This window comes from Barbus barbus (assembly GCF_936440315.1).
Source record: "Barbus barbus genome assembly, chromosome: 35".
Taxonomy (NCBI): Eukaryota; Metazoa; Chordata; class Actinopteri; order Cypriniformes; family Cyprinidae; genus Barbus; species Barbus barbus.
This window is the reverse complement of record NC_136763.1, coordinates 7,386,439-7,402,215: the sequence shown is the minus strand read 5'-3', so window position 1 is coordinate 7,402,215 and position 15,777 is coordinate 7,386,439. Positions and strand designations below refer to the sequence as shown.

The window sequence follows — 15,777 nt, the reverse complement described above, 5'->3', positions numbered from 1 at the left end:
ATTTGCATAGGGAAAGGTGCTAGGGTAGACTACCATCCTCTCATCATTTCACACTCTCCTGAATGAGTGACCTTCTGTTCTCTGCTTAATATTCATCAGGTATTTGCATATGACTCCTTTACTCCGTTAATCTCTCATTTTCATTCACAAGCACATACGGTCGATTGAGTGCAGACTTGAGAGGGTTGATACACGATCCGAGTCAATGGGGATTTCTGTTTCTGTTGTGTGTGTGTTTCTTGCACAGAAGATAAAGTTTGGACCGTAGTGGGGCACGATCACATGAGGCCCATCAACATTCGAGGATCCACTCCACGCAGCCCTTTTGTTCTCATCTTCAACTACACCATCTCGCCATACCATCTCCGCTCACTCGTGACCTCCTCGGAGCACTGCCAACAGGAAGTGAAATATCGTTGCAGGAAGTCTCGGCTTTTTGACACCTGGGGTTGGTCTTGCTTTATTACTCTAGTCTATCTTATTGTTTTCGTGTACTGTAGCGCTAAAATGTTGTCTTTCTTATGAAGTGTGTGATTTATGTTACCTCAGGAATTCTAATCCTCTAAATTCAGCTAATATGTTCCTCAGGAACAAAAAAGTACCTCACAGCTAAATGATTCACAACAGCAGGTTATTACCACAGATATTAAAGGGGCTCAAGTGTGACATGACGATGATGCACGGTGAATGATGATGTTCACTTAAAAAGCGGTTAGAATGTAATTCTTGTCATGCAGGGATGGTTATGGGACGTGATGAGAGCATTTGAATTGCAAAGGCATGCATAAAGCCTTAAAAAGATTATACACTGGTACGCTAAATTATTCCATATGTTTTTTCTCACACCGCTATAATACTTTCGACTTTGCGGGGTTGATATATTTAGGCTTTTAACTGAGTTGGAGTTAACTTATCCTCAAACGCTCGGCTCGTACTTTGGGTTCATTTCGATTCAATGGAATGAGATCCAGTGAAGCCTTTGAGCAAAAGATCAACCTTTGATCAAACATCGCTCAAATGGTGAACCTCCAGCATTAGACATCTTGCATATCTGATTGCCATTTGTCTTTGGCTAAGCTCTTGGCCATATCTCTGCACCGCTGTGATAGCAGATGTCTGGTCACGCACATTGTAGCAATACTATATCGACTACTTGACTGACAGGAGTCTCAGAGCCCATTACTGACCAGCAGGGGCAGGAGACCAGATGTCATCATGCATGACTAAATTACATTAGACTACAAACAGTGTTGTCATTATTTGCATAATTATTTACTTCCAGATAAGTAAAAAATATTCTTATCCTTGGGGCATTTTGTCCGTTTTCAGATGGAACTCCTCTGTCATGGTGGCTTGATAGAGACGGAGTGAAAAGAACATATTGGGGAGGATTTCTGCCTGGGGTCCAGCAGTGCTCTTGTAGTTTGGATGGCAACTGCAGGGACATGAATTATTTCTGCAACTGTGATGCAGACCAAGACACCTGGTAAATCTTAATTTCACAGTGAATCACGGTTGCCAGTTCTGTGTAACAAAACGAGCCCAATGGCCAGTAAAATATAGACCAATGACCTTAACCCATATATCAAAAAATACATAATTGTCAGTCACTTTTATGTTATGCACTATGTAATAAACAGTTTGTTTTTTATAAAAGACCTCACAAAGGCTTCCTCTATAAGTACCCATTTCTCAGAAAACATAACATCTAGCACAGTTTTTCCCGCACATATGGCACTGAATGAGCAGTTTTCCCTACTTTGTAAGGTAATTGGATTGTTATTTTTCATGGAACGAAAGAAATCTGAGGCAGATTGCAGAGATTTAGTCGATTAAATTGCTGTATAGGAAGTGCACTTTAACACCCTTCATTAGGTGTCCAAGACGCAGCAGAAAAAGCTTAATACTCGCCATAGGGCAAGTATTATAAATTTTTTTTAAGCAACAAGTGAGGCACACTCGCTCCTCAGAGGGCAATCTACTACCTCAGAAAGAGATTAAAAAGACTTTCTCCTAGCCTTTCGCTCATTACCTCATCTCTTGCACATTCTCTCATTCTCTTTTTCCTCCTGCAGGGCAAATGATACTGGTGTGCTGTCTTACAAAGACCATTTACCCCTTAGTGAGATCGCCATTGGAGACACAAACCGGACAAACTCGCAGGCCGAGCTCCAAATTGGACCGCTGCGTTGCTATGGCGACCGTGGGTGTTTTGTTTACCAAATTTAAAAGGGGAATGGGGGGGTAATATGGCTCTCTACTGAATATATTTTCATATTTCAAAATGCAGAAGAGATGGACCTTTTTTTATCGAATTCAGTGCACAATTTGTTTTTCAACACGCTGTGTGCTTTCTTGCCTGTCCCTCTGCTGCAGGATTTTTCTGGAACTCTGCCTCTTTTTACCAGGAGTCCTCCTATCTGCATTTCCCCACTCTGCAAGCTGAACTGAGTGTTGATATTTCACTCTTTTTCAAAACTAGTGCTCTCTCAGGAGTCTTCTTGGAGAATCTGGGTGTCAGAGACTTCATAAGGCTGGAACTGAGTCGTGAGTGCTTGTTTAAATATTACTTGCAAAAAAAAAAAAAAAAAAAGACTGTTTTTCTTATTCTTTTTTTCAAGAAAATATCTAAATTATAAATATAAATGTAACTGTAGCCAAATTGCATAAGAAAAATAACAGTTTTAAATAGAAACAATTTATTTATTTGTCATTTTATTTGTAAAGCAAGAGAGAAACAAATTACATAATAGTTCATTTTAAGGATAAGATATTGGGTTTGTCTGACCTGAAAATAAGGGTTTCAGCATGTGTGTTGTGAAGAAGTGCTCAGAGGCCCTTTTAAGAAGTACATTCAGTGAACTTTCAATGAACTTCATTGTTATACATTTGTTTAAACCACACAGTGTGATATTTTTTCCCCTTTCTTTCTCAGCTCCATATACAGTGAACTTTACTTTCGACCTAGGGGACGGACCAGTTATCCTTACCGTTCAGTCACCTATAGCCTTGAATGATCGTCAGTGGCATTATATTCGTGCTGAGCGAAATGTGAAAGAAGCTTCTCTACAGGTTGACTCTCTGCCGCCAAAGCTAAATGAAGCACCATCTGAGAGACCTTACCGCCTTCAGCTCAGCAGTCAACTCTTTGTGGGTGCGCAGAAAAGTAATCGAGCAAATGTCACTAACAATGAAAAAATAACACTAAGGCCCGGTTTCATGGACAGGGCTTAGCCTAAACCAGGATTAGGCCATAGTCCAATTGGGACATTTAAGTAATTTTTATAAACATGCCTTAGAAAAAAGCATTACTGGCGTGCATCTTAAGACAAAACAAAGGCACTGGCATGTTTTAAGATCAGTCAGTGCAAGTTTCTTTCAGTTGAAAAAGCTCAGAATTACATTTTAGTCTAGGACTAGGCTTAAGCCTTGTCTGTGAAACCGGGGGTAAGCGTACTTTAGCTTGAGCTAAGAATACCTCTGGGAACAGAGAAAATTTAGATAATTGAAATAGAAGGAATCTGTGATCATATTTATAAGTCAGGAATCATGGTGTTGATAGATGTTACAGGGTTGAAGATCAGTGCAAAAATATTATTACAATGCAAGCATTCCACTGGCAATTTTGCAATGACAAATAGATGTGTTTTATATTCAGTTCAATCAAATTTAAGGTCATAAAAAGTCATACATTCCTTAAACAGTATAACAAATGAATTATTATAGGTCTTAAATTTGGGTATGGAAAAACAATAATCGCATTACGGTCTATTGTAATTATTAAACTTTGAATTAATTAGTCTCTGAATTAATTAAATGAATGCAAGCACTGCACGTTTCAAAGAAAAATGTGGCAATGTCTTGTGGGCGTTCTGTAGGCTTGCAGTTTCAAAGCAGCGGCAGTAAGTGAATACCGCACATTTATACTCAGCTATTTCTTATGATCAGCTGTTCATGAATTATGACAAAGTTTTAACTTTGCTGTTTTATATGTAAGATGCTTTTAAGATGCATCTCCATCCTTCATCTGTCCAGCTGTATTTTGGGCCTGTGTATTATCAAATTTTCCGCATTGCACAGTAAACTGCATCTGGCATTTAGTTCAACATTTAAAATAAAAATAATTACATAATTATTTAATAAGTTCAGTCTGAAGCCAAAATATTTAAAAACCTAGTGTACTTTTTGTATTCAAATAAATAATTTAGATTGTAAATGTCTTCTTATATCTCTTAATTAAGGAAAAACATTATTTATACATTTTCATTGTGTCCATAAAGTTTTGTGTCAAGCCCTCACACCACATTATTTGCAGTCAGTGTGTTTTATGACAAGAGTGCTTTTCAGTAAACTTATCTCTGTTAAAAAAAACATGGTCAGGAAATGCTATGCTGTCACTCCCTTAAATACAGTGTCACAAAAAGCAGATAATTATTTGAGAGTATGATGATGATAATGCCATATTTTTAATAAAAATAATTTAATGCCATAAAAGCAGGTAAAATTGTATCCTCTAAAACCTATTAAAGTGGTGATGAATAGGAACATGTAAATTGATGTAAAAGTATGGTCATATATTAATCAAATATTTAAATTTTTGCTTACGCACTAAACAGAGTAAAACTATCAAATAATAATATTAAATTCAGGTAATTAATTCATTAAGCTGGGACACACATAGCACATAAATGGAACAGTTTTTTCTGAGAATGACACTATTATGGACTTCAAAAGCCTTGGCTTTCTAATTTGCCTATGACAATTAATCATTGTACTCTCCCCATTAGGAGGAACCGCTTCTAGGCAGAGGGGCTTTCTGGGCTGCTTACGTGCCCTCACCATTAACGGGGTTATCCTTGACCTCTATGAACGTGCAAAGACCACCCCGGGGGTGAATTCCGGCTGTCCGGGTCACTGCACCAGCGACAGCGTCTGCCATAACGGAGGGAGATGTGTGGAAGAGAGGAGCAGTTACACCTGTGACTGCACGCAGACAGCCTTCGACGGGCCACACTGCAGAACAGGTGAGGTTACGATGGCCTCCGGGTGAGTTCGCTTTCACTGGTCTTGCTGCACCAATCAAAAAGAGCTGAATGAAACAGGCACTCTGGACTTAAGCACGCCTCAGACGCTTGTAGCTCTCAAACACCGTAGTGTTGGCATTCCTGATGGCGGAAGTGTTTTTATTGGATTTACACTGTAAAATCACACAATTAGATCAAAGCCAACAGAGAGAAATCAAATCAGGACTCTATAGGAGTTTATTTAATATCTGTTTAATCCAAGGCTTGCGGTGAGCTGTTGGATGTGGCATGAGTCTCACAGTATGAGACGTTTGTACCAAAAATGTGTGCAACAGGAATGAAAGTCAACCCACTATATACTCTCAATTTATATTTCTCACTATATATATTTCTCAATTTCATCTGTTTTAGACAACTTTTCATTTTCTATTAGATCAGGAGGGTCGGCCGCCAATGGATGACAACATGATGGTGTATTCACCTTGAATTTTTTAAGGCTGGGCTGACAGGCCTTGGCACAAAAGCTTTAACTGACAAATGGAATTTAATTACAGCGGCCATCCATCTGCCTCTTACCAATCCAACAGCCTGTCAGTCAGATTAGTGATGTAATGGCTTTGTTTCTTTACAATGGGATTTTGTGACGGGTCCGTTCAAGCCACGGCTGTTTACTGCTAACTAGAATAGATGACCAGAAAATGAGAAGAGACAGACAGAATCAGTAGGACACCTCTCCGCCACGGTCTCAGCTGTGGTTGGGGAGGAAACAATGCTAATGTTGTTGTTTTTTATAGCTCTAATAATGACAGATGGGACATAGAGTTCATTGCCTTTGCACGCAATCTGAATTTGCATAGCGATGATGATGATGTTCTCAGTGAAGTTCACCAGGGACTGCTTTGTCTCTCTGTGTCCATCACAGCTCTAGCAGCTTCCTTCGAAAGTGGATCTTCAGTCCTGTACACTCTCCAGGAGCCATTTTCCGGAATACTGAATGAGGAGGCCAGAAGATCTCCGGCCGGTTTCCATGATGCTGAAGTTACCAAATCTCAAGAGAAAGTGTCGTTTGGGTTCTTGACGCATCATTTGCCAGCCTTGATCCTGACAGCGCACACTGTGGACCAGCACTATATGGCTGTTATGCTAACATCAAACGGTACCAAGTCATACATTACTCTAAACCTTGGGGAATAGTCATAATTTGCTCATCCTGTTACAAACCTATATCAAGCTCCTGAAAGGACAATATTATTTATTTATTTATTTATTTGTTTGGTTTTTTTTTTGGTGTTTTTTTTTTTTCGTTTCTTTCACAAAAACAAACTTGTGTGTGTGTGTGTGTGTGTGTGTGTGTGTGTGTACAGTGGTGTTCTGAAATGAACAAAAATGAACAAATTAATTTGATTTTTTTTTTTTATCAAATGTAAATGTCTCAGTCACATTTTCTTGTTTAAATAAATATTACTTGCACTATCAGAAAAAAAATAATAATTCTATTTTATATTTTTACTTTAACAATGTAATCAATATTGTATTTATTTTCTATTTATCTCATTAAGTTGGTGTTTTTAAGCATTTTACATTTATTCCAAAATAATAACTCAAGGCAGTAACAATTTAAACATTATATTTTATTTGTTAACTTATGTTCTGCTTTACTTTTTAATAGTTAACTTTTTAACTATTTTTGAATTTTTCGGGTCATCAGTTATCACAGCTCAGTAAATATTGGTCACAGATGCGGAGATTTACTTAAACTTTTACCAAGCTGATTACTCGCTAAAAACTCACACAGATCATGTTTTCAGGCCATTTTAAGGCTTATTTTGATGTAACAAAGTGGTTATATCTAAATGTGTGTTGTTTACATGCTTTTTTAAATTCCCATTTTCCCATTAACTCCATTATTCCATTCAGACTGGTTCGCGAATGCACATGAACACAAGAGGCAGGATTTATTGCATGAACCAATCACAGCCGAGCATAACCAGTCATATCCAATCAAATCGCGATGGAGGCATTGCCTCCTCTCATGTGAATTTCCCCCATTCATTCTCAATTACCCCCCAGCCCCAAACTCATGGCATTTGATCAAAAATGCAATAAAGCCCATAATATTGTTACACGTTAATTTAAAAAAAAAAACTGTTTTCTATTTCAGTATATTTTAGTCATTATTTTAGTCTTCAATATCGCATGATTCTTCAGAAATTCTTCTAATATGCTGATTTGATCAAACATTTCTTATCATTATCAACATGCTGCTTAATATTTTTTTCAGAAAGTTCTTGATTAATAGACCAGAATATATATATATATATTTTTTTTTTTTTGCAGTTCTATAAATGTCTTTACTTTTACTCTTGATTTAAGTAATGGATCCTTAAAGAATGAAATATTTAATTTCTTTAAAAAAGAATTCTGACCCCAAACATCTAAATGGCAATAAATGCAATATCTGTCTTCCTTTTGAGCTCTAAAAATGAAATTATAGCTATGCAGATTAGGTTTTTACAGAGCAGTGAAAATACATCAGAGTTGTTCCCCTAAAGTCAAGTTAAGAAGTCAAGGAAACAAGTATTTTTGTTGGGTTTTTTCTTCAATTTCACACCGTGTACCTTTCTTGTTGGCATATACTGTTTCAACCAGGCACCTCAATATGCTTGAAAATCACACATGTCCATTAAAGTGTATCATATGCACATATGCTCTATTCCTCTCTGTGTAACACCCACACCCTTTACCTAAAGAGCACAAGGCATCTAAATGGTAGGCTCTTGCAACCATTGACTCATCACCATTTACAGCACTCTTTCACACCAATTGTTTTTCCAGTTAGTGGAATTTGTCACCATCTCATCAAGAAAACACATGGCTGGTTAACATGTCTTGCACAGCAGATACCAATACAGATCTATCTTTAACATGGAAGGATAAAAAAGAAAGAAAGGTAATAAAAAGAAGCACTGAGGAGAGAAGCAGGAAATACAGAATAGAAGGAAAGCATTTTTAAGGAAAGCCAGGAAGCAAGCAAATACTATAAAAATTATTAATTACATATTTTTTTGTTAATTTAAATTGACAGACAATAGTATCATTATTCAGCTCAAGTCAGTTCAATGTTGATTCAATTCAGCTCAATAACAGAAGACAATATAGAGTCATTATTCAGCTCAACTCAGTTCAAGTTTCATTCTCGTCTGATAGAGTCAGTGCAGTCAAATCAATATTATTACTGAATGTTAATTGTCTTTTAAACCCTAACTGAGAAAAGGGAGGGCTAGTAGATGGAGTTAGTCATGTTACCTATAAGAGAAATAATAATTCACATGAGAACTTTTAAAGTGCAGCGGTGATTACGAAGACTTGCTTGGTCCTGTTATCCCAAATGACTGTTAAACATGTTCAAGCATTCATAAATCACAAATTGTTAATTGCAGTGAGATGACAGAACACTTAATTAATATACAAAGAGTCTGTTTTATTGTCTATTTTGGGAACTAGTTTGCATGTGCACTCAGTTGCTCGATCTAAAATAAAACTGCGTTTTTATTTTTTAGGCCAAAAATATTCCTGTAAGCTTCCATTCAAAAGCTTAAGAGTCTGTAAGATTTGTTTTATGTTTTTTGAAGAAGTGAAATAAGTCTCTTATGTTCATCAAGACTTTATGTGGCATTTATTTGATCAAAAATACAGTGAAACAGTAATATTGTGAAATATTATCACCATTTAAAATAACTGTTTTTTTTTATATATTTTAAAATGTAATTTATTCCTGAAATGCATTCTTGTGAATTTTCAGCATCATTACTCCAGTCCTGTGTTACATGATCCTTCAGAAATCATTCTAATGATTTCTAATTTCATTTTTTTTTTTTTCATTATTAATGTTAAAATAATTGTGCTGCTTAATATGTTTTTGTGAAACTGATCCATTTTTCATGATTTTTTACATTTATTTGATTAAAATACTGTAAAGTATTTAATATTTAATGTCAAATCACATTAATTTATACAGTGCTGTATACAGATTGTTTCAAAGCACTTTCACAGTAATAACGAGGAAAATAAGTGTTGATGTTGCTAAATTAATTATGAAATAAGTTCAATTCAGCTATAAAGCAGTTACACGGAACACAGTAGTGTCATTATCCAGCTCAATTTAGTTCAGTTTGTGTTCTCATGAAAGTCTCAGTGCAGTCAAATCACTGATATTACTGAATAGTATTTGTCTTTTAAACCCAACTGAGCAAGCTATAGGCGACAAGAACCAAAACTCCATCAGGTGTTCTTGCTGGCTAAAAATATTATTTTTTATTTAACAAAAAAAAAAAAAAAAAAAACTTACTGACCCCATATTTTTGAACATTAAGTCCTCATCTTACATTTATAAAAGGCGCTTCACTTCTTATATGTAAAACTTTTTATTGAATAAAAATGAGTTTTAATGAAATAAAACTTTTAAGTGTAAATGGATTTATTATATGGCTTTCTGGAATAGTTGATTCTAATTGGTCAATTGCAGCATTCTGTGGTCATATATTTTTATATTATTACATTTATATTTAGTCATTTAGCAGACACTTTTATCCAAAGCGACTTACAAATGAGGACAACAGAAGCAATCAAAACCAACAAAAGAGCAATTTTTTATATATAATAAATAAAAAGAAAACAAGTAGATAGAATGGAAAAAGAATAGAGAATGCTAGTGTTAGAGGGCCATTTTTTTATAAATAAAAAAGAAAAAGAAAACAAGTAGATAGAACAGAAAAAGAATAGAGAAAGCTAGTGTTAGAGGGCCATTTTTTTATAAATAAAAAATAAATAAAAAGAAAACAAGTAGATAGAATGGAAAAAGAATAGAGAACGCTAGTGTAAGAGGGCCATTTTTAATAATAAAAAAGAAAAGTCAAAAGAATAGAAAAAGAATAGAGAACACTAGTGTTAGAGAGTCATTTTTTATTATAAATAAAAAGAAAACAAGTCAAAGGAATAGAAAAAGAATAGAGAACGCTAGTGTTAGAGACTTTTTTATATTTATCAATATTATATTATGATCACTAAACATGATCAAACATTGTCCTATGCAGACAATTTTCTACATTTATTCTAGTGCATATTTCTTGTATCAGTATACCATCATTTTTATTTATTTATCTTATCTTGTCACGGTGATACAAAAACACTTTACACTGGGGTCTTGAACAACCTGTTAGAGTTTGTATTTCAACCCATTACTGTAATTAAAACATTATTTCTACTTGTCATGTTACAACTCTTCATTTATTTGATCAAACAAATACCTTGTGACTTTAAGTCAATAGCTTTTACTCTGATTTCCCAGGCAGCCTGCAAATACGATACTTGTTGAACAAAGAAAAACAAACCGAAACGTTCAGCCCAGTGTCATCCAATCTAGCAGACGGACAGTTCCACTGGATCAAAATCAATCGAAAGGGACAGGAGCTTTTTGTCCAGGTGAGTCTTTGTCTCATTGCAACAAGTTTTAACACAGTGGCTCGTATCTGATTTCTAAAGGGTTACTTGAGAAATAGTAATTGGGTTACTTTTACTTTGTTCTGTTACTTGACCACCTATACTCAACTCTCTACAGCAATGAGAACAGATGACTTTTATGATTGTCTGATAACTTATCTGAAATTTTAAAGATCTTGTAACATGTAAATGATATTTCTAAAAGTATGTCATAGCGACCTGAAATGTTGTTTTTGTTTTTTCCTGTGACCAATTCAAATCTATTACTTATCAATCGTCCCAAGTTATCTGCCATTATCTGTCCCCTTCCAGATTGACAACACAATAACCCAACAGTACAGCCTGTCTCCTGGCTCTGCTCTCAGCCCGGCGAGGTCAGTGATTCTGGGTAGAATCCAAGGTGAGTTTCTGACAGGCTTTTGAAGAGGACTCCATTTCTTCATGTTCCTTGTGTGCTGTTTCACACATTTCAGTGAGTCAGGTTAGGACAGGGTAGGTGGTTGTCGGGGTAGGAAGGCACACTTTTGACAGCACTGTCACAGGTGAGTTGCCAAGTCAAAGCCAAATGGAATGTCTCAGTGTTGCCTAGGAGACTGTTTCTTTTTACCTGATAGCCAATAAGGAGGGTCTGAAAGTGGCACGAACCCCAGTGCTTTGATAGGGGCGAGTGAACATTTAAAATTAGCAATCAAGCACTCACACAACTTCAACAAGCTACTTTTAGACTCATTAGTCAATACAGACGCAAAATAGAAAAGGAACCAGCACTGAATGTGCTGATTTGTTCTGTTTTAGAAAGGCTTTGTAGACACTAATAAAGGGACTTGAGTAATATAATAATGAAGCTTGTTAAAAAGGTTTTAAAGCAGATTAGAGGTTACTTGTGTGATTCTGCAGTCGGCTCCTTTTAAAATAAAGCGGTGGAATGGTTACATAAACAGTTTAAGAGTTGACTTTGAATTCATTTAAAGGTGAAATGCATAATTACTCTCAAATTACTCTCCTCGTCTCCCATTAGTCAAACAAACAGCTAATTTCACTCCAAAGTCACTAACAGAGCCTTGTTTTGGTTACTCTTTTCAGAAGAGTGAACATAGACATGGTTTATTTATACAGTAGATTACATTCAAATTTAGTTTTAAAGAAATCAATACTTTTATTCAGCAAGATTGCATTAAATTGACCAAAAGTGACAGTAAAGATTTTATTCTTTTTTTTTTAAATCATCAAATCTTAAAAAATCAATTTCTTAAGGATCACGTGACACAGAAAACTTGAGATGCTTAAAATTCAGCTTTGCCATCATAGAAATAAATTGTATTTTAACATGTAAATATTACACACATCACATTTAAGTTCTGTTGCTCAATTCTTTTTCCTGTTTCAGATATTGACATTACTGATAAGGAACTGGTTCAGGCTGGATTGAGAGGGTTTATTGGCTGCTTGTCCTCCGTGCAGTTTAATCAGGCTACCCCTCTGAAGGCAGCCCTGCAAAACAGCCAAAGCCCGTTAGTTACTGTTATCGGCCGCCTGGAAGCATCAAGTTGTGGGACGATATCCAGCTCGAACACTTTGAGCGATACACACACACGGTCAGGTAAATGATCCTTTTTAATAGTTTCCACACTGCAGAGAGACTAAAAAATTACAGTGTTTTTCAGCCTGCTGAAAAGAATAACACAAGCCAGTTCATTGTCTTCCTCTCGCTCTCGTTCTCTGCTTGCAGATGACTCAGCAAAAACAGATCAAGGCAAAGATCCACTGAAAAAAGCTGATCAAAATGACTTGGCACTAATCGGAGGTATAGATCCCCATGATACTGTGCTCTGGGAAAAACTTTTCAAAATAATACTCAGATCTGACAAGTAATAAACCATCTTTAGAAATGAAATTGTACAGCCTTGTTCATCTTTAGTTATATCAGAAGTTTTATTTCACGTTGTTCTCATTTGTTCCACTGCAGCACTGCATTGTAGAGCGATCAAGATATATTTATGAAGCCGCACCATTGCATTCAAAGTAGTGAACCAGGGTAATTTATTAATATTTAGCATGTTTTCATTTTTACCTTGTTTTTCTAATGAACAGGAGTAGTGGCTGCAGCGGTGTTCATCACCCTCTGTGCGTTGGCCTTCATCATCCGCTTCCTGTATCGTCACCGACGGATTCCAGCATCCCCCGTAATCACCGCAAAGATGCACCGACCCAGCATGGAGCACCCTCCGTACCGGGCTGCACTGGACTTGCACAAACCCAACCACGACAGCAAAGAATACTACATCTGACCTCGCCATCTCGCGCCTGGCCTTTAATCGAACAGCCTGTCGCCAGTGTACATGCTAACAACCTCACCGCACTGTATTATCCACACTACAAGCTGAGCAGCCAATCAGAGGCCAACAATGACCCAACAGGCACAAGAAATTACAACAGAGACATTTTGTTTGTTTGCTTATTTTCTACAAAGAGAGTCAAGCGTATGTGAAAGTAAGCGTGCGCCGGCCTCCTGGATGATGACAGCTGTATATTGTTATTGTACGGGCATAATAATAGGTTATATATGCACAGCACACACACTTCCCAAGCAAACAGCACCGCAGGAGGACTGAAGCATCACTTTGAATTGTCTTTATCCAGTGTGCCTGCTCAAACCTGTCTCAGAGCCTGCATATAGAGTGGGCTTAAGCTAATGGACTGAAACCCCAGCGGAGAGGGTTCTGAGAGAGTGGTTTTGTGGCAGAGCGGCAGACTTTCCCAGATGTTGTTTTTAAAGGATCGATCATCGCTCAACATGTCCAAAAAAAACTAAAGATTAAAGACGTCCGCATCCGACAACCCCTCATTTGATGTTGAAATTATTGACTGGTGCTAGGAGCCGCTAAAGGCTGGGATTAACCACCAAAGGACTATAAGAATATATCAGCGGCAGCTGAGGGATGGAATATGAGTCATTTGTGTGTATCCCAATTCCCATGGGAAGGGCAGATTGAGGCAGTTTAATTCTCTTTCCCACTGCAATCGAGCTGGTCTCGCAACTGAGCATACCCAGCATACCCCAGGAACGAAATCTCGTCCTTATTGAAGTGCATTATATTTCCTGACTAGAAAAAAAAAAAAACACACACAAAACAAACAAACAAACAAAAAAAACACTTGCTTTCTATTGAGAATGAATTCTATGGCTGTTTTTTCTTTTCTTCTTTTTTTCTATATGACTACTGTAAATGAATGGTGTACATACATTTCATAATTATATTTAATAAACAGAGCTTTCTAGGAGCTTCAGATGACCTATTGAAATGGTTTTGGTATATTTATGCAGAAATGAAAGTATGTATGGCAATGTATGGCATACTGTGCTTAGGCTCAACATAGGGATTGTTTCTGCTTGATTGTTTCGGGCCAAGATTTTCACTAGCTCCAACACATACAATTATAAACTTCACATTTTTATCCATTTAAATTGAGAATTTTATATTGTATTTTTTATATAATTTGTATTATTACAGGTTTGCATAGCATAACGATGCATGTATACTACCGTTCAAATGTTTGGTGTCCGTAAAAATGTCAAAAATATTTTTCAAAGAAGTCTCTTTCATCAATCAAAAAGGCAATGCAAACAATATTGTGAAATATTATTACAATTTACACAAATTTACAATGTTCATTTTAAATAATTAAATTTATCTATGCTGATTTGATGCTCAAGAAACATTTCTTCTTATTATCAATGTTGAAAACAGTTGTGGGGGGCGAATCAGGATACAATTGAAATATGATTTTTTTTTTAACTGATCAGAAATTGCTTAAATATGTCCATGTTCAAAAAATGTTACAGATATAGCACTAACAAATATGTAGCATGTGACACTTGTAAACTGTCACAAAAATCTCTTATAATGGACCCAGGCCACCAGACTATCCATACTGTTGAGCCCTAGTGGATTGCCATACTACTCTTATTATTTCTGCAGTGCATATAGTATGATTCTGTGCATAGTGTGCTATTTTTCTGTTTCCATGTAATACAACCTTCCGAAATGTGCATTATACAACAGAGTACATTGCGCTGGGTACTCTATTCTACAATGCAGTCTGTTTGACCTTCTATTTCCTGTGTGTCAAATGAACTCCTAGTAATATAAGCCAAGATGGAGAAGGAAAAAAGAGAGAGCAAATCGATTGCGAGCCCTTAGGATACAGTGGTAATGGAACAACTTCTCTTGGCCATCTGCTGTAACAGGTAGGCTGTAGACAAAGCCAAACAACACTTCTCAAGGCAGGATGCACCTGATTGTCTGACAATCACAATGATCGCACCTTCAAAACAAGCCCTCTGTTATAGGCGCCTTCACAACATGTGAACGCGCTTGACTGATGTTAGACTACCAGTCAAAGTGTGAACAGGATTCCTCGTGATCTTAAAAACTTTGAATTTGCTGGCTTGCAGTATGCTTTGCTTTGTAGGCCTATATTGTTGTTCCAGCCATGGTTCCAAATAGAAGCTGCTATTAAATTGAAATTTTGCCTAGGACAAAAACTCTGATTAACATGGAAAAGACAGCTTTCATCTTTCATCGTGTGTCGTGGTGTCGCATCGCGTTTAGTTAAGACACGGTGTAATATTCTGATTTGCTGCTCAAGAAACATTTCTTATTATTATCAATGTTGGAAACCGTTGTGCTGCTTAATATTTTGGGCTGTCCTTTAAGGCTATCGACACTAACCCATTGAATTTTCTATAAAAAAAAATGCACGGAGCAATTAAATATTTTAAACATTGATAATAAGAAGAACCATTATTATTCAAACATTACCTTTTTACTGTATTTTTTTATCAAATAAATACAGCCTTGGAATATGTCCAAAAACATTGAAAAATCTTAATTGCTAACTTTTGACTGTCTAACATTTGTGGCAAGTACATAATTTAACATTTGCATGATTTTATGGGGGGGGGGGGGGGGGGGGGGGGTTACATTAAAATGTAGAAAATAGTATCACAAAAAAAGATAAGACTACAAATGTTCAAGAGACAGGCTACACAGGCTAATGTTTCACATGACTAACTTGTTCTGCTATATTCTCTGAGCCAGATAAAAGGAAAACAGAGTGTGTGAAGAAAAAAAACAAAAACCTATGAAGATTGAATTATCGATGAGCCCAAATTCAATTCGGCCCCAATATGAGTGGATATCTGGAGAAAAGTCTAAACCTGAAAATGCAGCATGTAGAAAATTGCAGCCGC

At 36.4% G+C, this 15,777-nt stretch overlaps 1 protein-coding gene across 1 annotated transcript in view; it reads left to right on the top strand.

Moving 5' to 3' along the window:
- LOC306854925 (contactin-associated protein-like 5) overlaps positions 1–12,811 on the top strand; it is a gene marked incomplete at both ends in the record, with an annotated part of 74,530 nt that extends 61,719 nt beyond the window's left edge. Inside the window, 12 exons of the mRNA XM_079393246.1 lie at positions 248–448; positions 1,330–1,486; positions 2,076–2,203; positions 2,377–2,547; positions 2,936–3,154; positions 4,788–5,024; positions 5,947–6,180; positions 10,372–10,505; positions 10,836–10,923; positions 11,911–12,123; positions 12,253–12,327; positions 12,615–12,811. Coding sequence (XP_079249372.1) covers positions 248–448; positions 1,330–1,486; positions 2,076–2,203; positions 2,377–2,547; positions 2,936–3,154; positions 4,788–5,024; positions 5,947–6,180; positions 10,372–10,505; positions 10,836–10,923; positions 11,911–12,123; positions 12,253–12,327; positions 12,615–12,811 — 2,054 coding nt within the window. The remainder of the gene's footprint in view (positions 1–247; positions 449–1,329; positions 1,487–2,075; positions 2,204–2,376; positions 2,548–2,935; positions 3,155–4,787; positions 5,025–5,946; positions 6,181–10,371; positions 10,506–10,835; positions 10,924–11,910; positions 12,124–12,252; positions 12,328–12,614) is intronic.
- Between the last annotated feature and the right edge of the window lie 2,966 nt (positions 12,812–15,777).